A 25230-nucleotide genomic window follows, 5' to 3' on the forward strand; every position below is an offset into this window, starting at 1 on the left:
TCATATCCCTTAAAATTTATTCATATCAGTAAAGTTAGAGGTCTTATTGCTAAGCGGCAATTTATTGCTGCTACTGAACTTATCTTAGTTTCATACATTTTTCAGTACTGAGCAGCATTCAAAGGCCTGCAGAAAGCAACATAAAAAAAAAAAACGTCAGTATGATGGGCATTGGTGAAAGTAAGCAACACACTCCTAAAAGCTTAATACCCTATTACTATAAGATGCACAATTGGGATTTCACACAGGATAAAATTCACTAATTCAAGCTGGCCCAGTTAACCATATTCCACATTGGGGGGAAAATTCTTATCTACAAAACTCTACATTTTAAAGTCTTTCCCCACGTAATTCCCTTTAGTTTTCATGTCAGGATTTCTTGCCTGCCAGAATCTTGTATCACTTTCCCAGCTTGGTGTTTATCCATGACTTGAAGGACATCCTCCAAGATAGAAGGCCCCAGATCCACATGGAGGGAGAGCAGGGAACCAGCATGGGACATAAAGGACTCATTCTTATTTTTCTCTTCAACAAACCCATTCTGAGGGATGGCAAACAGCTCATTGGGGCTGCAGAGATGAGGGATAGGTTCAGAAGTCCTGCTGTCCTTGGATGAAGTCAGTTCTGCCACAGCTTCCTTGCCTTGCAGAGCTGGTTGAACTTTATCATCAAGGTGCAGCCTTGGTGGCTTTGGTGGGGCCTGGGTAGAGGGCAACATTAGAGCCTGTGGACCCCCAATGACAGGCAGTGAGATGGCATTTTTTAAGAGTGGCGAGGGAGCTTCAGAAAATGGTTGCTCATGACCAGAGATAGTAGCAGTCCTTGAGAACTCAAATGGCACTCCACAGTGGCTGCCCCTGTCAGAATCTAGGCTACCTTCAGTCCTTGGTAGAAGGTGGAATTTCCCTTGCAAGAAAGAAATATCCCCAAACATATCATTCTCCCCACCACTCCCTATGTGAATAGTGTGTCTGAAGTCTCCCAAGGGGGGGCTGATCATATCAGAAGAAAGGATATCTCGGAGTTTTTCCTTCTTGCCCTTCCTACTACCTCTTTTCAGGTAGATTGGGACCTTAGTGGACATCTTGCCGATTACTAAAGACTTTACTATTCAGAGCTGGCCTGGCAAAGTCCATCAAAATAATCCCTCAGATGAGGGTATCTTTTTGGATCCTAAAAAACAGGTTTAAAAATAATCTAAATGTTTTCTGCCATTTTTTATAAAGAGATGTTTGGAAATGGAGTAGTAACATGTAGGAGAAAAGTTCTCACTGTGGTTATATTAATTCAGGGAATTATTTCCAGCCACTCGCAGTTTCTCTTTCTAAAGTTTGTTGGATACGTCACAGATAACAAAATGACCCCAAGTAATTCATTCCAGGCACTTGTGATGTCTTTTGAGAGTTCATCAGTAAATCTGTTGCCTTAGAAAAATCAGCTTAAACTCTTAAAGTCGGAATCAACAAAATGTATTAAATCCAGGGTGATTCATATTTGATGAGGCTGAATGGAGACGTGTTAAGAAGTTGGACTAGTGACATGTTCCCAGTGGAGGCTGAGATTAGGAACACACAGCTTCACAAGTCAATTTGTTCTGTTCTAAATTTTCTTGAAGATGAAACTTGTCAACTCAGCAGAGGAGTATGAACTTCCATTCCCTGATTTTGTCATTCATAATCCAGGTTAACAACACTTCCAGTCAAACACTGTATAAAACAGATTAATAAAAAAAAGTTAGTTTGTTTTTAATCTTAGTCAAGATCAGTCATTTTTAGTTATGCTGGAGAAGTTCAGTATGTATTTCAAGGAGCACTAGTAACCTTTAAAATTATCACTACTTTTGAAATGAATTCTGCTTTTCCATGATTGGCACTGAGTTCCACAAGTCAGTGTGTATGCATGAATCACAGAGATCAGGACGATACAAAAAAATAGACATTTGTGCAAACAAGAATATAATCCATAGTTATGCTAGTGAGGATAAATAATTGTAAATTAGACCAACCTTCATGTCTTAAACCAAACACTAAGTGCCTGGGATTGTGAAGAAACATCAAGTGAGACTTTCCAATGTGCCTAAGTGGTTTAGGAGCTTCCACTTAGGTGCTTTTTAACATCTCACCCTTCCCCCATAAGTATGCTCCTGTAGAATTGCCTATTACGTAGAATTTACACCTTTCTCTGATGCATCTGGTACTGGACACTGGTCAGTCATTGAGCTGAGCTGACATAGCTCAGTGGTGGGAGTACTACGCTAAATGGACTCTTAATCTGATGGAAGGAGGCCAGGATACTGGACTACGTAGGCCCACTGGTCTGATAAAGCATGAAGTGTGGGAATACTGAGTTGGGTGGATTCATTTGACCGATCTAGTATGACAATTTTTATGTTCCTAAGTTTCAAAAAGCTTCCCATCTCCTCATCCATCTTTCAGATGGATGAATGACAACTAACCAGTTACTGATACCACTTGAAAGAAAGATACAATACAACTACAGGACTGGGAGATAGGAATTCCTGGATTCTTGGCTCTGCTACTGACTCCCCATGCATAACCTTGAACAAATCTCTTCACCTCTCTGTGCCTCAGCTTCCCTAAACTATAAAATAGGAACCATAACACTGCCCTAAGTCACAGGGGTACTGGGCAAGTTAAATAGTTCATGCATGTAAAGCTCTTTGAAGACAAATATTATGAGCTCTTCAGGGAAGGGACTGCCTATTGCTACATATCTGCAGCATATTGCACAATGAGCCTCTGCTCTCAGTTGAGGCCTTAGGCACTACCATAATGCAAACAACTGAAGAAACATAAAATACTATTGACCACAGGCCTGTTTACACTCCAGTCAAATACCCAACTACTCAGAGCAAGCAGACCTCTTTGTTCAGTATACTCAGCACTTCTGGAAAGAAAAGAAGAGTGTCTGCCAAGCAGCTGAGATATTGTAAGCCAGTTCTTCCTCCTCCAGACAATCCCAAGCCATGATGAATTTTGCAAGAGAGTCACTCAACATTCCAAAGTGAACGACATTTGCAATGTTTCATTCGCAGCCACTTAAAAACAAATGCAAGACAACCAGCTGAAAGCTCTGTTTGGACTCTGGGAGTTTGTTTTACCTTCTATTTTAAAACCCAACAAAAGATCTCCGCAAAACCACATTTAAAAAGAAACAACTTTGTGCCAAAGGTAGAGGGGAAGCCATGTGTTGTGCACACCCTGCAGTAATGAGAGGGGGAGTCGCCAGCGCATACCAATTTTCTTAAAAACTCAAGAGCTTTTTGAAATTCAGGATGGTTTTTAAATGTCAGTCTGTGCCAAATGAATTAAGCAGGATTCCCTTTGGGGCAGCTCTTCTCACAGTAACATTTCAAGTATTAGCACTGATTGGAAGGCATGAGATGCACTGTCCTAGGAATGGGGAGGGTTCCATGACGACCGCTCAAGAAGAAGGTGGGTGGTGGTAGTTGGGGACTCCCTCCTCAGGGGGACTGAGTCATCTATCTGCCGTCCCAACCAGGAAAACGGAGAAGTGTACTGCTTGCCAGGAGCTAGGATTCACGATGTGATGGAGAAACTGCCAAGACTCATCAAGCCCTCGGATCGCTACTCCTTCCTGCATCTCCACGCGTGCATCAATGATACTACCAAGAATGACCTTGAGCGGATCACTGCAGACTACATGGCTCTGGGAAGAAGGATAAAGGAGTTTGAGACGCGAGTGGTGTTCTCGTCCATCCCTGTGGAAGGAAAAGGCCCGGGTAGAGACTGTCAAATCGTGGAAGACAACAAATGGCTACACAGGTGGTGTCGGAGAGAAGTGCTAGGAAGAGATGGGCTCCACTTAACGAAGAGAGGGAAGAGCATCTTCGCAAGCAGACTGGCTGACCTAGTGAGGAGAGCTTTAAACTAGGTTCACCGGGGTAAGGAGACCAAAGCCCTGAGGTAAGTGAGGAAGTGGGATACTGGGAGGAAGCACAAACAGGAGAGCGCAAGAGGGGAGGACTCCTGCCTCATACTGAGAAAGCAGGACAATCAGCGAGTTATCTTAAGTGCCTACATACTAATGCAAGAAGCCTGGGAAACAAGCAGGGAAAACTGGAAGTCCTGGCACAGTCAAGCAATTATGATGTGATTGGAATAACAGACTTGGTGGGATAATCACATGACTCGAGTACTGTCATGGATGGATATAAACTGTTCAGGAAGGACAGGCAAGGCAGAAAAGGTGGGGGAGTTGCATTGTATGTAAGAGAGCGGTATGACTGCTCAGAGCGCCAGTATGAAACTGCAGAAAAACCTGAGAGTCTCTGGATTAAGTTTAGAAGTGTGAGCAACAAGGGTGATGTCGTGGTGGGAGACTGCTATAGACCACCAGGGGGATGAGGTGGACGAGGCTTTCTTCTGGCAACTAACAGAAGTTACTAGATCACAGGCCCTGGTTCTCATGGGGGACTCCAATCACCCTGATATCTGTTGGGAGAGCAATACAGCAGTGCACAGACAATCCAGGAAGTTTTTTGGAAAGTGTACGGGACAATTTCCTGGTGCAAGTGCTGGAGGAACCAACTAGGGGCAGAGCTCTTCTTGACCTGCTGCTCACGAACAGGGAAGAATTAGTAGGGGAAGCAAAAGTGGATGGGAACCTGGGAGGCAGTAACCATGAGATGGTCGAGTTCAGGATCCTGACACAAGGAAGAAAGGAGAGCAGCAGAATACGGACCCTGGACTTCAGAAAAGCAGACTTTGACTCCCTCAGGGAACTGATGGGCGGGATCCCCTGGGAGAACAACATGAGGGGCAAAGGAGTCCAGGAGAGCTGGCTGTATTTTAAAGAATCCTTATTGAGGTTGCAGGAACAAACCATCCCAATGTGTAGAAAGAATAGTAAATATGGCAGGCGACTAGCTTGGCTTAACAGTGAAATCCTTGCTGATCTTAAACACAAAAAAGAAGCTTACAAGAAGTGGAAGTTAGGACAAATGACCAGGGAGGAGTATAAAAATATTGCTCAGGCATGCAGGAGTGAAATCAGGAAGGCCAAATCACACTTGGAGTCGCAGCTAGCAAGAGATGTTAAGAGTAACAAGAAGGGTTTCTTCAGGTATGTTAGCAACAAGAAGGAAGTCAAGGAAAGTGTGGGCCCCTTACTGAATGAGGGAGGCAACCTAGTGACAGAGGATGTGGAAAAAGCTAATGTACTCAATGCTTTTTTTGCCTCTGTCTTCACGAACAAGGTCAGCTCCCAAACTACTGCACTGGGCAGTACAGCATGGGGAGGAGGTGACCAGCCCTCTGTGGAGAAAGAAGTGGTTCAGGACTATTTAGAAAAGCTGGACGAGCACAAGTCCATGGGGCCGGATGCACTGCATCTGAGGGTGCTAAAGGAATTGGCGGATGTGATTGCAGAGCCATTGACCATTATTTTTTAAAACTCATGGCGATCTGGGGAGGTCACGGATGACTGAAAAAAGGCTAATGTAGCGCCCATCTTTAAAAAAGGGAAGGAGGAGGATCCGGGGAATTACAGGCCAGTCAGCCTCACCTCAGTTCCTGGAAAAATCATGGAGCAGGTCCTCAAGGAATCAATTCTGAAGCACTTAGAGGAGAGGAAAGTGATCAGGAACAGTCAGCATGGATTCACCAAGGGCAAGTCATGCCTGACTAATCTAATTGCCTTCTATGACAAGATAACTGGCTCTGTGGATGAGGGGAAAGCAGTGGATGTGTTATTTCTTGACTTTAGCAAAGCTTTTGATATGGTCTTCCACTATATTCTTGCCCGCAAGTTAAAGAAGTATGGGCTGGATGAATGGACTATAAGGTGGATAGAAAGCTGGCTAGATCGTCGGGCTCAACGGGTAGTGATCAATGACTCCATGTCTAGTTGGCAGCTGGTATCAAGTGGAGTGTCCCAAGGGTTGGTCCTGGGGCCAGTTTTGTTCAATATCTTCATTAATGATCTGGAGGATGGCGTGGACTGCACCCTCAGCAAGTTTGCAGATGACATTAAACTGGGAGGAGTGGTAGATATGCTGGAGGGTAGGGATAGGATACAGAGGGACTGGGCCAAAAGAAATCTGATGAGGTTCAACAAGGACAAGTGCAGAGTCCTGCACTTAGCATGGAAGAATCCCATGCACTGCAACAGACTAGGGACCGAATGGCTAGACAGCAGTTCTGCAGAAAAGGACCTAGGGGTTACAGTGGATGAGAAGTTGTGTCAACAGTGTGCCCTTGTTGCCAAGAAGGCTAACGCATTTTGGGCTGTATAAGCAGGGGCATTGCCAGCAGATCGAGGGACGTGATCATTTCCCTTTATTCGACATTGGTGAGGCCTCATTTGGAGTATTGTGTCCAGTTTTGGGCCCCACACTACAAGAAGGATGTTGAAAAATTGGAAAGAGTCCAGCGGAGAGCAACAAAAACGATTAGGGGGCTGGAGCACATGATTTATGAGGAGAGGCTGAGGGAACTGGGATTATTTAGTCTGCAGAAGAGAAGAATGAGGGTGGGATTTGATAGCTGCTTTCAACTACCTGAAAGGGGGTTCCAAAGAGGATGGATCTAGACTGTTCTCAGTGGTGACAGATGACAGAACAAGGAGCAATGGTCTCAAGTTGCAGTGGGGGAGGTTTAGATTGGATATTAGGAAAAACATTTTCACTAGGAGGGTGTTGAAGCACTGGAATGGGTTACCTAGGGAGGTGGTGGAATCTCCTTCCTTAAAGTTTTTAAGGCCCGGCTTGACAAAGCCCTGGCTGGGATGATTTAGTTGGGGATTGGTCCTGCTTTGAGCAGGGGGTTGGACTAGATGACCTCCTGAGGTCCCTTCCAACCCTGATATTCTATGATTCTATGATTGTTATGAGCTGGGGAGAACTTTGTTATAGATTGAGTTAAAACTTCCACCTAAGACAAAATGTGTCTGAACCCACCCCAGGGCTTTTGGCTGATAATTCTTTTCAGGGGGGTGGGAGAGTGAGGGAGGAAGGCAGAACAGAAAAACTGAGGAAGTCAGAGAGAGTTTAAAGGAGCAGCTGAAAGAGACCTGGGGAGAGGTTTTTGGGTCAGGGGAGCAGGCTGAAAAGCATGTTCTTAGTGCTGTGAGCAAAGGAAGCTGTTTCCTGCTATTTGATTCCTTCTGGGTTCACAGTTTCAGGACTTTGTCCATTTTTTGTAAATAAACAAAACTGCATCAAAGAAAATACTAGACTCCATCAATTTCTACTTCCAACTGGAACATTCAGAGGGTCCTAAAATGTTGGCTAGCTGCTCAGGTGAAAAAGGGGCAACACTGAGGTCAATACTGGGATCCAGTCTCCAAGGAGAAAAATTGTGTGCTGGTATTCCTGTTGAACCAAGATGGAGCAAATGATTGCGATGCTTGCAGAAATCAAAGATGGCCAAAAGGAATTGAAACAGGACCTTGAAGCTTCACAACAGAAAGTAAAGCAGCATCTGGAAGATTCCAGAAAGGGCAGAGGGTTGATTTTCAGGCAGAGGTCAAATCGGTGTGGGAGCAACAACTCCTTATGTTCAGACAGGTTGGGAAGCCCAGCTACAAAGCTCCAGGCTGGAATGACAAGACAGGTCAAAGAGGTGACCAGCAACCTGAGTGCCATAGACCAGAGGTTTTGTCCATTAAATAGTGGAGACCAGGAAAGCTTTCGCCAACTTGAAACTTGCTAACAGAGATAAGCAGCAGCAAGGACTAGGAGCTAAAAATTCAGTTCCAAAAGAAAACCAAAGCATCACAGATTACAGTGGAAGACAGCTGCCTGGATAAGAAATTGAGCCAGCCAGAAGACTTTGGTAAGACCAGACATTTACAACAGTTGTCTACCGTTTGTAACTCACAAAGTCCCTGAGGGGCCAGCTCCAGTGATGCAAAAACCTACTATCTTTGAGGGGAAAACTCCCTGGGAGGCTTATTTGGCTCAGTTCAACATTCTAGCTCAAATCAGTGCTGTGAGATGGACAGAAAGGGAGGTTACTAGTGTCCAACTTGAGTGGCCCATCTCTGATAGTGCTGCAGAACTTACTCCCAGAAAAGAGATGGAGTTATCCAGACCTGGTACAAGCCCTTGACATGCAGTCTGGAGTCAGCCATCAATCTGAGCTAGCCAGGGCACAGCTAAGATCTAGAAAAAAAGGGAAAGAAGAAACCCCACTTGAACTGGCAGAGGACCTCAAAGACTTATGTTCCTGGCATATCCGCATATCACAAAGGCCTTCCAGGATAGATGGGCAATGGATCAATGTGTAGATGCTCAGCTGGACCCTGACTTGCAGATCAATATCAGCGAAAGGAGGTCAAAGTCATTCTGAGAGGCTGTGGAATTTGCTACAGAACTTGAATCTTGAAGAGGAAGCAGCTATTAGTGAGGAAGATGGAAGCTAATGACCTTGATCCCTGTAACTACAATTCTGTTTCTAATATATATGATGGAAAGGGGGATTCTAATCTGGATCACGACCATATGAAATGATTGGAACAAATGAGAAATATTATTTGCACAAAGGAAATTGGCAATGATTAAAAAAATTAAAGGAAAACAATTCAGTTAAATGCTATTACTGTGACAAAACTAGCCACAAAAAGGAGGGTTATACATTTAAGGAAGGCCAAGACAGAATATCACAAGTGTCTAGTGAAAGCCCCTCTCCTAGTTTGAGAACTGGGAGGACATTAAACTGAAGGGGAAAAGCTTGGGGATACAAGGATCAGCCCCAGTTTTTGTTTAGATCTGGGCAGCTAAACAGCAATAATGGGAATTTGGCACTGAGTGTGTATAGGATCTGTGATGTGTATTCTCAGGGGAATCTTAGCTCCTAAAGTTCTTGTAGTTCTGAAACAAGAACTGATCCCATTTCCTTTGCTGAACGTCTCTGACAAACAGCAAATAGTGAGAAAAGGCAAAGCAGTTGCGAAATGTGAGCTGGGTATCTGGTAAATACTGTTATAGAACAAAATTACAATTGGGAAAGTGAGCTCCCAGAGTTGGACTTGTTCCAGCACAGTGCTGTACACTTACACAGGGAACAGCAGAACAATCTAAGGGCTGGTCTACACTAACGCTGCAAGTCGATCTAAGTTACGCTGGTTCAGTTACGTAAGTTACGTAACTGAAGTCGATATAACTTAGGTCAATTTACAGCAGTGTACACACTGCGCAATGTCGACAGGAGATGCTCTCCCATCAACATAGCTTCCACCTCTCAGGGAGGTAGTGTACAAATGTGGAGGGGAGAGCGCTCTCCCATTGACTTAGCGTGTCTTCACCAGACCCGCTAAACCAGCACCGCTGTATCCATCGCAGCAGAGCCAGGTTAGCCAGTAGCATAGACATGGCTTAAGACTTTCTGGTTAGAAATTAAGAATTGTTCTCCTTATCCAACAAAGATATAGGTTCTACTCAACTGGTCCAACACAAGATTGATACTGGGGGAAACCAACCCATTAAACAGCCATCTCATCGTTTACCAGAAGCTAAAAGGGAAGAGGCACTACAGGCCATTGAGAAAAGGTATCTGGAATGGAAGGCATATCAAGCCTTCAACCAGTTGTTGGGGCTCACCCATAGTTCTGGTTAAGAAAAAGGATGGCAGCACCAGATTCTGTGTGGACTGTAGAAAATTAAATGATAACCTGGAGGCTGTAAAAAGTGGGTATGGCAAGTGGAAGTGGATCAAAAGAGAGGGGAAAAACTGTTTTCACAGCAGGACAAGGCTTGTGGCAATTTAAAGCGGTGGCTTTCAGTTTGTGCACTGAGAGGCTAATGGAGAGGGTATTATGTGGGATGCCCTCTCAGCCTGTCTGTTATACCTAGATGATATTCTGGTGCATGCTTAAATAGTTGAGCAGGAACTAAAACATTTACAAATGGTCTGTGATAAGCTGAAGGTGACCAATTTGAAACTGAACCTAAAGAAATGTGAGTGGTTCCAAAAAGAGGTAATCTGCAGTGGGCCAGACATGCCAAACCCAAGGAAAAAAAACACAGAAATTGGGCTTGTTTTTGGCTTAATTGGCTTGTGAGTTGCTTGTTGGCTAATTTTTGGCTTGTAGCTTGTTTGGCTTGTAGCTTCTTTTTTTCTGATTGGCTCCCAGCAAGCAGGGGCAAGGGGGGGAGAGATTCAGGGGTGCACAGCAGGCCCACCACAGTCCCAGACTGCACGCCGGAGGGATCTAGTTACATAGTATGTTGGGGTTCTTAGGGACTGGCTTGTTTTGGCCTTGTTTTGAAATGGGATTAGCTTGATTTTTGGTTTGATATTGTGAAAGTCGGGGTGCTTATTTACTGCGTGAAAATTGGCAACTGTGCAGTGGGTACACAATTAGCAAGGGGGGGATTTCCACCAACAAAAAGAAAACTGAGGCTGTACAGAGCTGGCCAATTCCCCAGACACTCTCAGATGTGCAGTGTTTTACAGGGCTCTGCTCCTGTTACCGAAGCTTTATTTGTGGATATGCCAATATTGCAAAACCACTGCTCCGGTTGGGTGAGAAAGGGAAACCACTTCACTGGTCAGCAGAGTATGATGTAGCATTTTCAGAGTCGACAAAGGCTCTTCTGACCACTCCTGTCTTGACCCACCTATGATTCAAAACCCCTTTCATACTGGACACAGCCGCTAGTGCTTATAGATTGGGGGCAGTTCTGAAAGTCAGGAGAGAACTTATTGCATCACCCAAAAAGAACTCCTAGCTGTGGTTAAATCTATAGAACATTTTCATCACTATTTGTGTACAAGGAAGATTATGGTCAGGACAGACCTGCAACGGCTCTTTAGATTCAGGAATCTCGAGGGACAACTTGCCAGGGGGTTGGAGAAACTGCAATGCTACAATTTCACAATCACACAGCGGCCTGGCCATAAGCATGGTCATGCTGATGCCTTGTCCAGACAGGTCTCTTGCGAGGCTAATTGCAAACACTGCCTCAAGCAGGAGAGCAAGGAATTAGCTGCTCAAAGGAATGGGAGTGCCTCTACACCTTTCCTCTAGTCTAATTCGCAGAAATGCCAGTGTGCCTGGTTCATCCACCAAAAAGACTGGGGAAAGAGGTAGCAGAAATGGACTCCGGCACAACTAAAACTTCCCCTGGATACAGGATAGGGCGTATTGGAAAATCAACTGGAAAATGTATCCACTCTGGAATGTAGAGTCTCCTCACAGTAAAATCTTTCTGGTCACAGTGGGAAAGCTTGGAATATAAAAATGAAATATTTTAGAGGTGATGGGAGAAACCAGAAGCTGAGAGGTACTGGTACACTGAAAAAGGAGGTCCTAAGGTTATGTCATGATCTTATAACTGCAGGACATTTTGGGGTTGCAAAAACCTTAGACAAATTAAGGGACAAGTTCTACTGGGTAAAAGCAGCCAAGACAGTTGGTGCAAAAAAATGTGTTGTTTGCATTGCGAATATGGTCCCCCTAAAACAGGGAGAGCCCCTTTGCAGTAGTATCTTGAGGGGACACCAACGGAGCGCATTACCATTGATGTTCTTGGGACCCTTGCCTGAGACAGAGGCTGACAATCAATACCTGCTGGTAGCTATTAGCTAATGGACTACTTCACAAAATGGTCTAAGGCTTACCCAATAAAAAAAAATCAAGAGGCCTAATGAATGAATTCTTCACCAGATCTGCAGTCTTGGGTGAGTTACACACAGATCAAGGGAGAGACATTGAATCCGAAGTATTTCAACAGGTTTGTGAGATTCTAGACACCCACTAAACTCACACCTACACTCTGATGGGATGGTGGAAAGCTTCAGTAGGGCTTGGCCGGGGGGCTGGGGGTGTCAGCTGGCTAACTTTGTAAAACAGCACCAAAGGGTCAGGAACCAGCATATCCCATTCCTTTTGATGGCTCAAGGGTGTGAAAAATCCACCACCCCGAGAAATTTAGTTAAGCCAACCTAACCCACAGCATAGACCAGTGGTTTTCAAACTGCAGGTCATGACCCAGTACTGGGTCACAGAACATAAGGCACTGTGTCGCGGTGGCTCTGGTCAGCACTGCCGACTGAGCTGTTAAAAGTCCTGTCGGTGGTGCTGTCTAGCTAAGTTTCAGAGTAACAGCCGTGTTAGTCTGTATCCGCAAAAAGAAGAACAGGAGTACTTGTGGCACCTTAGAGACTAACAAATTTATTAGAGCATAAGCTTTCGTGGACTACAGCCCACTTCTTCGGATGCATATAGAATGGAACATATAATGAGGAGATATATATACACACATACAGAGAGCATAAACAGGTGGGAGTTGTCTTACCAACTCTGAGAGGCCAATTAATTAAGAGGAAAAAAAAAAAAAAAAAACTTTTGAAGTGATAATCAAGCTAGCCGAGTACAGACAGTGTGATAAGAAGTGTGAGAGTACTTACAAGGGGAGATAGTCAACGTTTGTAATGGCTCAGCCATTCCCAGTCCTTATTCCGGTTTGAATAAGGACTGGGAATGGCTGAGCCATTACAAACGTTGACTATCTCCCCTTGTAAGTACTCTCACACTTCTTATCATACTGTCTGTACTCGGCTAGCTTGATTATCACTTCAAAAGTTTTTTTTTTTTTTTTTTTTTTTTTCCCTCTTAATTAATTGGCCTCTCAGAGTTGGTAAGACAACTCCCACCTGTTTATGCTCTCTGTATGTGTGTATATATATCTCCTCATTATATGTTCCATTCTATATGCATCCGAAGAAGTGGGCTGTAGTCCACGAAAGCTTATGCTCTAATAAATTTGTTAGTCTCTAAGGTGCCACAAGTACTCCTGTCTAGCTAAGGCAAGCTAGTCCCTACCTGTTCCAACACTGCGCTGCGCCTTGGAAGCAGCCAGCAGCATGTCCGGCTCCTAGGCAGAGGGGCCATGGGACTCCGCGCACTCCCCAACCCCGAGCACCGGCTCCACACTCCCATTGGCCGGCTGGGTGGGCAGTGCCTGTGAGCGAGAGCTGCGTGGAGCCACTTGCGTGCCTCCATCTAGGAACCGGACTGGCTGCTGGCCACTTCCGGGGCGCAGTGCAGGCCGCGGTGCCAGGACAGGCGGGAAGCCTGCCTCTGCACCCCAACTGCGCTGCTGACTGGGAGCCACCAGAGACAAGCCTATACCCCCTGCCCCAGCCATGAGCCCCCCCAAACCCAGAGCCCCCTCCTGCACCCCAAACTCCTCATCCCTGGCCCCACCCCAGAGCCTGCACCCCCAGCCCACAGCCCTGACCCCTTCCACACCCAACCCCCCTGCCCCAGTCCTGAGCCCCCCCAAACCCAGAGCCCCCTCCTGCACCCCAAACCCTTCATCCCCAGCCCAGCGAGAGCCTGCACCCCCAGCCCAGAGCCCTGACCCCCTCCCACAGCCCAACCCCCTACCCCAGCCCAAAGCCCCCTCCCACATCCTGAACCCCTCATTTCCGGCCCCACCCCTCAGCCCTCACCCCTGCACCCCAACCCTCTGCCCCAGCCCTGAGCCCCTCCCACACCCCTAGCCCCTTGTCTCCATCTCTGTTGGGTCGCAGGCATCAACAATTTTCTTCAACTGGGTCGCCAGAAAAAAAGTTTGAAAACCATAGACAGCAGTAGGTCAACAGAAAAAATCTTCCATCAACCTAGCTACCACCTACACCAAACACAAGAAACCCTCCCATCAGCAAAAGTAATGTCTACACTTGAAATCCTACCCTCTGCAGCTGCGCCTATGTAGCATTTCAAGTGGAGATAAGCCCTTATAGAAAAGCAGTCAATGAGAGTACAAAGTGTATCCCAGCACGCCTCATATTTGGGCAGGAGCTAAACCAACCTCTTGTATGGAGTTTCTGAAGGGAACAAAGGGATTTGAACCATTTGGACTGTGTGGAAACCCTACAACCCAAAATTGAAAAAGTTCACACCTTTGCTAGGGAAAATTTGAGGCCTCTGACAAAATGAAAAGGCTCTATGATAAAAAGGCATATGCAGAAACTTTTTAAAGAGGAGACGTGGTCTGGCTCCACAATCCTCAAAGGAAGAAGGACAGAAGCCCTAAACTGGATGAATTTTGGAAGGGACCACATACAGTCTTGACGCAAATAAATGAAGTGGTGTCCATGATACGGTTAGATCGCAGAAGTTATCCATCCGGACCATCCCAAGATATTGGGGACAGAATTTCAGCTTGGCTACCCCCTGAATCTGAGAACGTAGGGGTATGTTTACACTGCAAAGTTGTTGACAAAATGTTTGTCTTTCACGGGTACTTAAAAAGCCCCCCCGCAAAAGACAAAAGTTTTGCCGACACAAGTGGCAGTGTGAATGCGGCTTTGTCAGCGCGTTCTCCTGCCAACAAAACTAACGCCGCTTGCGGGGCTGGAAGTATTTTGTCGGCAAAAGTGCCGACAAAAAGCATTTTCACACGCTGACTTTTAGCAACAAGGCTGTGTCACTAAAAGCTGCGTGGTATAGACAAGCCCTAGCTGTGGCAATTGAAGCTGGAAAAGTTGTTACAGAACTGAATTCCCCATTAGAACAAAATGGCCAGGCTCTGCCTCAGCCATCAAATTCCACAGAAACCACCTCAGAAGAACGCTGAAAGGCAATCCAGGGAGAGAAAAGCCCCAAAGGGATTTGGGTGGGAATAAAATTGTTTTGGGCTGGTGATATGAAACCATCTCAACAGAAAGACACTGTATATGTGTAAACAGTTAACCTGTATCATTTTAAATTTACTTTTAAAAAATTCTGTTTGGGATGGGCTCTTAAGTGTCACCATTAAAGGCTTCACTGGGACAAGGAGCAAACCTGGGGGCGGGTATTGTTATGGACAGGGTGGAACCTTGTTATGGGTTGAGTTAAAACCCCCACCAAGACAAAAGAAATCTGTGAATTGTGAACCTGCCCAGAGGCTTTTGGCTGAGTATTATTTTGGTATAGGGGATTGTGGGGGAGGCTGAATACAAAAACTGGGAAAGACAGAGGCCTGGTCGACACCTAAAACTTAGGTCAACCTACCTATGTTGCCCAGGGGTGTGAAAAATTCACACATCCCTGAGAAACAGACTTTAAAATTTTATTAAGATGATGTTAAAAAAAAATTGTGAACAGAGTTTGAGCATAGAAGTTTCTGGTTATCAGGGAATAACATACAGATTATCGAGGATGCAAAGTTTGGTTTAAGATCAGGTGGCATGAGGAATACATAATCTGCAATATCCCCGATTGGGGGTAAAAGGTTGATGGGTCAAAGTACAAACATTGAGATATGAGGGTATGAAGTTCATAGAGTGATTGTGTTCGGGTGTGGAGTATAATGAGTGAATATGATGAGGAGGATGGATTGATCCTCATTTGGTGAGATTTAATGTTTAGGAAGTTTATGGTTCCAGTTCACATAATCCAACGGAGAAGGTCACTTGGTCCCTTTCTCGTAGTGGGAGAATGATGTCACTCCGGCTCACGCCTCCTGGTACTGTCGGTGGCCGATGATGTGCTCAATGTAGATGTCCCTGGATCATCGGATGGCATCTGAGACCATGAGGCGCCGCATGAGACGTGCGTAGCGTCGACCGATCCCGCAGGTCCGCAGCACACGCTTGTTGCAGGGGTCCCAGGCGCCCAGGGCTCCAATAATCAGGGCGTCCATCTGCACCTCATAGCCCTTTGCTCTCAGGGTGTCAGCCAGGGGGGCGTATTTTTCCAGCTTACGAGCTCGGGCTTCGCAAAATGCCGGACTCCTGTTCTCAAAGGAGACAGTGACGTCGACGAGGATGTAGTTAACACAACCACAGCCCCAGCATAGACACCACTAGGTCCATGGAAGAATTCTTCTATCAACCTTGCTACTGCTTCTCCAGGGGGTGGATTTACAGCTACTGCAGCCACGGAAAAACCCCTTCCATTGCTCTACCAAGGCTATGTCTACACTACCCACTTGAATCGGCGGGTAGAAATCTATCTCTCGGGGATCGAATTATCGCGTCTCGTCGGGACGCGACAATCGATCCCCAAATCGACGCTCTTACTCCACCAGCAGAGGTGGGAGTAAGCGCCGTCGACGGGGAGCCGCGGAGGTCGATTTTGCCGCCGTCCTCACAGCAGGGTAAGTCGGCTCCGATAGGTCGAATTCAGCTACGCTATTCGCGTAGCTGAATTTGCGTATCTTAAATCGACCCCCCCCCCCCCCCCGTAGTGAAGACCTGCCCCAAGTGTCTGTCTACATTGCATCACCACAACACTGTAGCTGGAGTGTTGCAGTTGTGCTACTGTAGCACTTGCAGTATAGACATACCCACATTGAGAGAGAGAGACTAAAGGAGTAGCTGAAAGTGTGTGTGGCTGTCCCTGGAAGAAACCTGGGGAGACGTTTTTGGGTCAGGGGAGCAGGCTGAAAAGCATGTTCTTGGTGCTGTGAGCAAAGGAAGCTGTTTCCTGTTATTTGATTCCTTCTGGATTCAGAGACTCAGGACTTTGTCCATTCTTTGTAAATAAACAAAACTGCATCCAAGAAAATACCAGACTCCATCAATTTCTGCTTCCAACTGGAACATCCCCAGACCCCTAAAACTTTGACTATCTGTTTGGGTCGAAAAGGAGCAACAGTGCTATGGGAGCAGTGTGCATGGCTATACCAGGGGTTGGATTTGTGTGCAGTTTTTGCCCCAAGACTTCACTTACGTACCGTAAAAGCACAAGGGCAGATCCTCGATCAGTATAGCTGCAGTAACTTTAATGGAGCTATGTCAATTGACACCAGCTGTAGTTCTTGTCCACCCATTAGGCATAGCTCTTATTCTGGACTAGTGGTAGAGGCACTGTCCAAGCACAGCACTGAGAGCCTGAGGCGGTGAGAAGAACTCCTTCTATGGAGCAAATTGTTTTTGTGTGCCTCAGTTTCCCTTTATGTAAAATAAGAACCATTATTGGCCTGCTTTTGACCTAATTTGCATTGATGTAAATAAGGAGTGGCTCCACTGAAGTCAGTCGAGTTACATACAGGGCCTGATTCTGATCTCACATTAGTTTTACACCAAAGCAACTTCATTGACTTCAGTGGTGTTATTCCTGATTTACAGCACCACAAGTGAAATCACAGTCAGGCCTAGTGAGTGCTAATTTTTAGTATTAGATAAGCCTGATCTCTGGAATGATTTACATACGAAGATCCTTCTAAGCTCTAGCTAGGTGGAGGTGGGGGTGGATTGGAGGGGAGCTGCTTTTGAAAATCTCATTCCTAAAAAAATAACCAAAAATATCCACTCAGTCAAATGACCAGAATAAGCCCCCGACAAATGAACCTGTTGTCACTCAATAATGATCTAATTTCCTTTCTGCCCCATACTCTGCACAGTACAGTCCGTGTAGCTGCATGCTGCCCAGTCTAGCAACACTAGTTGAGAAAGGAACAGCCAGAACAGAAACAAACAAGCTTTGCAGAACTCCACTTGCTAAGCAAAAATGCTGATTTCTCACTGAGATCAGACTCCCAAGTGAAGGGGGAGAAGGAATATAACATGCAACACAATATTATCACCTCCTGCTGCTACTATGGTTGTCACTGGCAGGACTGTACCGTTATAGCTATGTTATATGGGGCTGATAGAACCTAAGTTCAATTCCTGGCTCTGCCACTAGCCTGCTGGGGAACCTTAGGCAAGTGACCTCCCAAGCCTATCTGTAAAATGAGAATAATACTGATGCACTTTGAGACATCTAGATGAAGAGCTCTATAAGAGCTCGGTATTAATTATTATTCTTATTCTAGGGTCACCAGTCCTAGACTGTTTTAGTAAGGAGAGGGAAAGGTATGTATAAAACTGCAGTGTTTTATTACTGGATAATATCAGAAAGGAAACCTCCAACCCAATATGGCTGCACACAGGAGAGCCATATAAATGACTGGGATTTTTAAAGGAGGCTAAGGAACCTAATTTCCTTGAACTCCTTTAAAGATTCTACCCTGAAACATTAACATGATCAGATTAGAACTCTGTATTTCAATGGCTATTGTAACAAAACAGAGAGCATCTCTGTAACCCCCTCCCAACTCCCACAGGGAATGACATCATATTCCTTTCTGTAATGTGCACCACACCCTTTTCTTTATAAAAATAGCAGCCTAGCCCTGTTTGTGCCTGTTACTGGCAAACCGTTTCCCTTTTGTGTCTTTCCTTCCTGGGGCAGCCTGAGAGGTTCAGTTTAACGGCTCCTTGCAGCACCTGCTCTGACAGGCTAATAGAAACCCCTCCCATCAGAGATTCAATGGCCTCAATGCCCGCCCCCAAAACAAAGGCATCCTGTGATTGAGGCCCTCCCCCGAGAGAGCTGACGCACATGGCACTTTGGCTATTCAAGGGGCAGTGGTTAGCATTGTGATGCTGTGCCCATTGAAATAGTTGGTAAAGTTCCCAATGACGTAATGATGCAAGATCAAGCCAATTCTCATTTACACTAATAAGGCTCTGGCAGTGTAAAGGGTCCTTCGCATTCACTTTAGGGCCCCTTCACTTTAGCAGAGTGGTGCAAAGGGACTTTAGTGTAAATGAGAATCAGAACCTACTAGTCTAGACAAACCAAAGGTTACATCACAGATGGTTATTAACTATTTTTATGACTGTACTGCCAAGAGACCCCAACTGGAATTAGGGCCCCACGGCTGCAAAGAATACGGCTGCAAAGATCATTTTCCTAGCCTGTCACTTTCTTTAACAGTTCACCCCTCCCTTTGAATACCTCCACTGCATAAAGCATAAGCTGCTTCTATTCACTTTCATGGCCCTTCCTGGTCAATCCCCAACCCACCCTATTTATCATGTCTCATCGGCTGTTGAGCTGTCAATGCTCACCTCTGATTGGCCCATGGTGCAAGCCTGCATTACCCACTTGTTACATTTTCAAACAATCCCCTTTGTGCTTTCTCCCATGTTGCCTCTCATGTTTGGGAGGAGCTCCCCATAAACATCCACAAAGCCACCACACTGTCTGCTTCAAATCCCTCCTCAAATCTCCTTTGCTGTGAGGCCTACAAACAACTTGACAACAATCAGACCGCTATTATGCTGAGATCACTGCCTATCTATCATGCTCACCAACATTGTGTCATTGTTTCCTTGTATTCCCCCATCTGCCTGTATCCATCTGTTGTCTCTTGTATTAGATCTAAGCACCTTGAGGTAGGGACCAACTTTCTGTTCTGTGTTTGTACAGCACCTAGCACAATGGGGTCCTGGTCCATGACCAGGATTCCTGGGCACTCTGGTAATACAAATAATAAATAATAGTTGTACTAGGCACTGCACAGATACAAAGGCCTAGTCTACACTTGAAAAGGTTTGCCAGGATAGCGATACAAATTCAGTTATGCCAGCAAACCTTCCTAATGTAGATGCAGCTTATACTGGCAAGCGTGATTTTGCTAGTATAGTTTACACCAATTAACTAAATAAGCTGGGGAGAGGGGAAGTCACATCCCTGACTGACATTATTGTATTGGCAAAAGTTTCTAGCATAGACCTGGCCAAAGAGTTTCTAATCTAAACAGGCAAGATAGGCAAAGAATAGGAGGGGGAAATGTCAAAGCAAGTCAGCGCAGAGCTGGGAAGAGAACCCAGATCTTCTTGATCACACTCCAGGAGTTCCCTCCCCAAACCTATGAAATGAGATTCAAGTGTATATGCCAGGAGAGAGATGGAGAAAATAAAGGGAAAAGTACAACCTGGAAAATGTGCCTCACGGTCAGTAAGAAGGTGAGATGGACCATCTGGAATTGGGTGGGGACCAGGTTTGGTGCAATTCCAGCTATCCGGACACTTGGTTCTACTCTACATAAAAATAAAGAGGCAGGGGTCTTAATACAAGACTTTTATGGCCTACAGGATAGGAAGGATGCTCCTGCAGCTAAAGTACTGGGGGCCCAGTTGTGATTTCACGTCAGGATAAATCAAGAGTCAACACCACTGAAGTCAATGTGTAATACTGCTGGGAGTCCGGACAGCTGGATTCTACTCCCAGCTATACCACCAACTCAGCAGATGGCCTTGGATATGACACTCCCTTTACCTACCTCCCAGGAGTCTTGCCAGGCTAAAATTCATTAACATTTAGTAAGGGAGAGGCAATGTGGCCTAGTGGATAGAGCATTGGACTAGGACCCAGGAGTCCTGGATTCAACTCCTGGTTTTGCCACTGCTTTGCTGGGTGACATTGAGCACGTCACTTTCCCTCTCTGTGCCTTAGTTTTCCCCATCTACAAAATGGTGATAATGATTCTGCCCTCTTTTGTAAAGCACTTTGAAATCTACTGATGAAAAGCACTGGCTATGCGCTAGGGATTATTATTTGTATTGCAGCAGCACCTTGGAGCCCTAGTCACGCAGCAGGACCCTATTGTGCTATGTGCTGATCAAACATAGAACAATGAGACAGTCCTGCCCCAAAGAGCTTACAGTATTGTCCACAATAGTCTTCATCCCATCCTACTGCAGGATCAGGGCCTTCAGCAGTAGGGGGATCAGAGTAATAGCGAGAGATTGATTCCTTGGTACGTGCTCCACTGTTGGCATTGTAAACACTGTGAGGGAATGCTTATTTATTAGCATGGGAATTAAACCAAAAAAAAAAAAAAAGTCATGGAAACATTTTTGGTTATTCAAGTAGCTTGATTTTGCAAAATCTTAAATAATAAAAGAACAATAATCCCTAGCTCTTATCACCTGTAGATCACAGCATTACCCCAGGTTTATGCCAGTGCGACTCATTTTCAGTGATATAGAACAGGAGTAACACAGTGGTGAACCATGGCAGCTAGCAGTAGAGTTTTGCACCTACTCTGCACAGGCGTTAAATGACTCCATGATGTGCATACAAGGGAGAATCAGCTTCACACACACACACACCCTTCAACTTCTGAGACTAAGGCCTTGTCTACATACTGAACTTACATACACTGGTGAAAAGCCACAGTGTTACACCAAATAATTTAGTGGAGCTGCTCCTGATTTACACTAGTATAAGCAAGATCAGAATCTGGGATCTTAGCACCAGTCCAAACTCCTAGGGTCAGATTCTCCACTGACTTGCAGCTTGGGAAGTCATTTACATCAGTCAAAGTGAAGGCTGCAAAAGTGTGTTTAAAATGTTATCAAGTCAGAGCAGTAAGTGATTTGCACCACTATAAATGACCACACAAGGTGAAAGGCAACAAGGAGACTGACTCCTTGTGTAGACACTATTTATACCAGTGCAGCTTATCCTCAGGGTAAACTGCACTGGTGGAAATCATGTTACAATCATGTAAAACACATCTACACAGGGGCTTGCACCGATGGCTAACATCCCAATATAAACAAGGCCTTAGATTAAAATATTCCTTTTTCCCCTCTGAAGGAATAGGAAGTCTCGTGCTGGCTGGTTTTCTTATACATGTAAGCACAGAGTTTGGAAGCATGCTAAGGGACTGACATTCCTTAGCAGAGGATCCACCTGGTTCTCCCATACATCCACTAGATGGCTGTATCCGTCAGGGATCCTCTTAAAAGAAGTTTCACCTTTTCAGCCCCACAAAGGTCTCGGAGTTACATGGAGGGTCATTTCCCTCACCCCACTCACAGAAAACTATTTGTTTAGTGCTCCAGGGAAAACTTTTGCCCTAAAGAGGAATGTTTTAAAAATACCCAAGACAGATTTATCTGTAGAGTGGATACAGCCCACAACCCCATCCTCTGAATCATCCAGTAAACGCCTCCCCTCCTGCCCCCCCCCAAAAATAACACCAATCCTTTGAGCCCACCCTACCAAAATTATTCTGTCAATGTAAAACAAAGCAAAGCTCTGTGGCAAAACAATTTGGAAAGAAGATTCTCTTCAAGGGACCCGTGGGCCTTCAAGTTGCCAACCTACCCTGGAATCTCTCTTCCCTTGTTCTGTGTCTCCTCCCTTCACTGGCTTGCCCTGCTGTTGACTCCAAGCTAGTCTAGACCACAAAGGAGTTGGACAGCGAAATGTATGTGCAAGTCCCACAAGGGAGATGAAGTACTCAGAACTACCCTTCTCCTGGCAGATCACTAGTCAGAAAGATGCCATGAGACACCATATTAGCCCACCAGGGAGTTGGGGAAGGATTGGTATAGCAAGGCAGGCAGGCTTTGGGAGCAAAGTCAATCCTAAGAAGTTATTTATTCCACGATGCTCAAGACATTAGGTGAGTTGGTAGCCAGTAACATAGTATGCCAGCCACCTCAGCTATCTATCAGCCAGGCAATGCAAGCTCAGGACTCTGGGGACTGGCAGCTATTCCCATGGCAAGCACTTCCTGCTGGCCAAGTTACAGAACGCCAAGGACATTGGAACCTGCATTCTTGCCTTGGCTAGTTGGAGGATGAAGGTGACTGTAATGATCATCTTCCTTAGAGAGGGGAGAATCATCCAAGGATGTGGGGGAAACTATGAAGAGGGGAAAGTTAGGCCCAAACTTCAGATTGGGTGACGGAAACCCATAAAACGTGTCTAGCTGTAAGATATACTGAACAAAGTAATGCTGTCTAGTGGCTAAGATGCTGGGCTGAGTATCTGGAGAGGTGGGTTCTAGGCTCTTCCCCTCTCTTTGCCACTTGGCTGTTTCCACTTTCACCTTTTGTCTGTCCTGTCTATTTACATGGTATGCTCTTTGGGGCAGGGGCCATTTCTCAAAATCTATCTGTACAGTGCCAGACACAGTAGGGCCCCAACCTCTTTTGGGTCTCAAGTTGCTACTGAAATACAAAGAATAATGAAATAATAATATAACAAATAAATACTTCAAGAAGGACAAGAGACAGTGGGCTTAAATTGCAGCAAGGGGTGGTTTAGGTTGGACATTAGGAAAGACTTCCTGGCACGGTAATTAAACACTGGAATAAATTGCCTAGGGAGGCTGTGGAATCTCCATCATTGGAGATTTTTAAGAGCACGCTAGACAAAAACCTGTCAGGGATGGTCTAGAGCAGGGGTAGGCAACCTATGGCACGTGTGCCAAAGGCGACACGCGAGCTGATTTTCAGTGACACTCACGCTGCTCGGGTCCTGGCCACTGGTCCGGGGGGCTCTGCACTTAAATTTAATTTTAAATGAAGCTTCTTAAACATTTTAAAAACCTTATTTACTTTACATACAACAATATTTTAGTTATATATTATAGACTTATAGAAAGAGACCTAATAAAAATGTTAAAATGTATCACTGGCACACAAAACCTTAAATCAGAGTGAATAAATGAAGACTCGGCATACCACTTCTGAAAGGTTACCAACCCCTGGTCTAAAGTGCCTGCCATGAGTGCAGATGACTGGACTAGATGACCTCTCAAGGTACCTTCCAGTCCTACAATTCTATGACTCTAGAAAAGGGGTCCTCTTAACAGGGCCGGCTTTAGGACCTGCGGGGCCTGATTCCAATACCTGGCGGCGGACTGGGTCTTCAGTGGCAGGGGGTCCACTCCACGTCTTCCATGGCACTGAAGGACCTGCCGCGGAAGACCCCGGAGCGGACCCCCTCCCCGCCACCAAAATGCCGCCGAGGACCCCGGAACGGACCACCCACCCCCCCCCCGCCACACTCTTAGGCGCGAGTGTGGGGTCCTCTTACCCACGGGGCCCGATTCCAGGGAATCGAGGGAATCAGCCTAAAGCCGGCCCTGCTCCTAAAACTAGCAACACCCTGTCTTACTGGGCACCTACTAGTGACAATCATTAATGAGATATAAGCCAGCCTCTAACCATTAGGGTGAGAAGAAAGTTTCCCCTTGGGTCAAGTAATCCTATAACTGCCTTCTACGGGTTTCTTGCATCTTCCTCTGAAGCAGCTGGTACTGGGCAATGTTGGAGGCAGGATCCTGGACTGGATGGTAATTTCAATATTCTTGTATTAGGGTGGATTCCACTCTCAGTAACACAAGAGTAAACGGAGCCCCATGGAATTACTTCAGATTTACACCTGCATGGTTCCCCAGCTATCCCCTACTATGTCACTTATTTAAGATCCATAAGGCCTGCTTCTCATTTACCCCAAGGGCCTTTACACTGCTCTGCCAGTGTCAAGAGGTCTAAAAGTAAGAATCAGTCCTTTATCCCATCATCCGGAACATGACATCTATTGCAAGCATCTCAATTTGCCAAAGTTAATCTAAAGATAGTTATAAACTTCACAGCTGGTTTCTAAAATTATATAAGGCAGGTTGCTGTATGTAGATTGTGCGAGACGTAGACATGTTACATAGGTGTAAAAAAAATCCTCATGGGTGACAACCAGAGCTTTATATAGCAGACGATGGGTAAATGATATCCTGAAGTCCAGCTCTAAATTTAAAAGGCAGTTACTAAGTACCACAGCTCGATTTAAAATGTGAGAGAATTAATTTCTTCCCCCTCCCCTCTTGTTGCAAGCAGTAAGAGCTAATTTAACAAGCTTTACTGATTACAGATTACACTCCCTTAAAACAAATACCCTGGAAAGTCAGCCCTGGTTGTTAACAGATGGAATGAGACAGAAGGAGAGGGATCCCATTTCAGTGCCAGGCCCACTGCCCTCGACAAGAAAGAAAAGTGGTAGCAGCTACCAACTTACACTGCAAGAAACCACTGCCCTCCTGGTTCGGAAAGCTAAGTCTCTGCCCTCTTTCTGGGGCCTCAAAGCAACTCAGACATTCTTGGCCTCATGCACACATCCTGGCAGCAGAAATTATCCCCATTTTACAAACAGGGAAACCGAGGCAAAGGAAATATTCCACTATCACCGCCCCCCCCCCACACCCACCCACCCCGCAGAGCCATGACTAAAACTCAAGAGTCCTGACTCCCAGCCCCACTCTGCTCTAACCACACTCCCCTATCATAAGTGAGACCAGAGCCCGAGTGTCCTGACCCCCGCTCTCCTCTCAGAGCTGGGAACAGAACCCAAGAGTCCTGACTCCCAGCAGAGCTTCCTGGGCTATTCCAAAACTCCAGTCTCAGCTCCGTGGCAAGTGCCATTGCTGCAGTGTATTAGCGGGCACTGCCAAGTACCGTCTCACACGCATCCTTCAAAGTTCTGGGAGAGCGACCAAAAACCAACCAAACAAAAACCGACAGCCACTCACTTCACCTCCCCAGAACTCACCCTTAGTCCCGGATGCTGGTGGCAGTGAGGCTCCTGCTCCGAGGTGCAGCCAGCAACTGAGTGAGCAGCAGCGGGCTCTTCCTTCCCTTGTTCCCCACCCTGCGCCTTCTTGAGCCAATACACTGT

General features: G+C 45.8%; 1 protein-coding gene across 1 annotated transcript; it reads right to left on the reverse strand.

Moving 5' to 3' along the window:
* On the reverse strand, nt 1–25230 carry CDC42EP2 (CDC42 effector protein 2). Its single transcript, XM_054035595.1, has 2 exons — nt 25105–25230; nt 1–1706 (listed from the first exon to the last, which is right to left on the reverse strand). The coding sequence occupies exon 2, from the start codon at nt 1082–1084 to the stop codon at nt 365–367; it is 720 nt and encodes a 239-aa protein (XP_053891570.1). The 5' UTR covers nt 1085–1706; nt 25105–25230; the 3' UTR covers nt 1–364.

The sequence above is a fragment of the Malaclemys terrapin genome, chromosome 7, assembly GCF_027887155.1.
Source record: "Malaclemys terrapin pileata isolate rMalTer1 chromosome 7, rMalTer1.hap1, whole genome shotgun sequence".
Lineage (NCBI taxonomy): Eukaryota > Metazoa > Chordata > Testudines > Emydidae > Malaclemys > Malaclemys terrapin.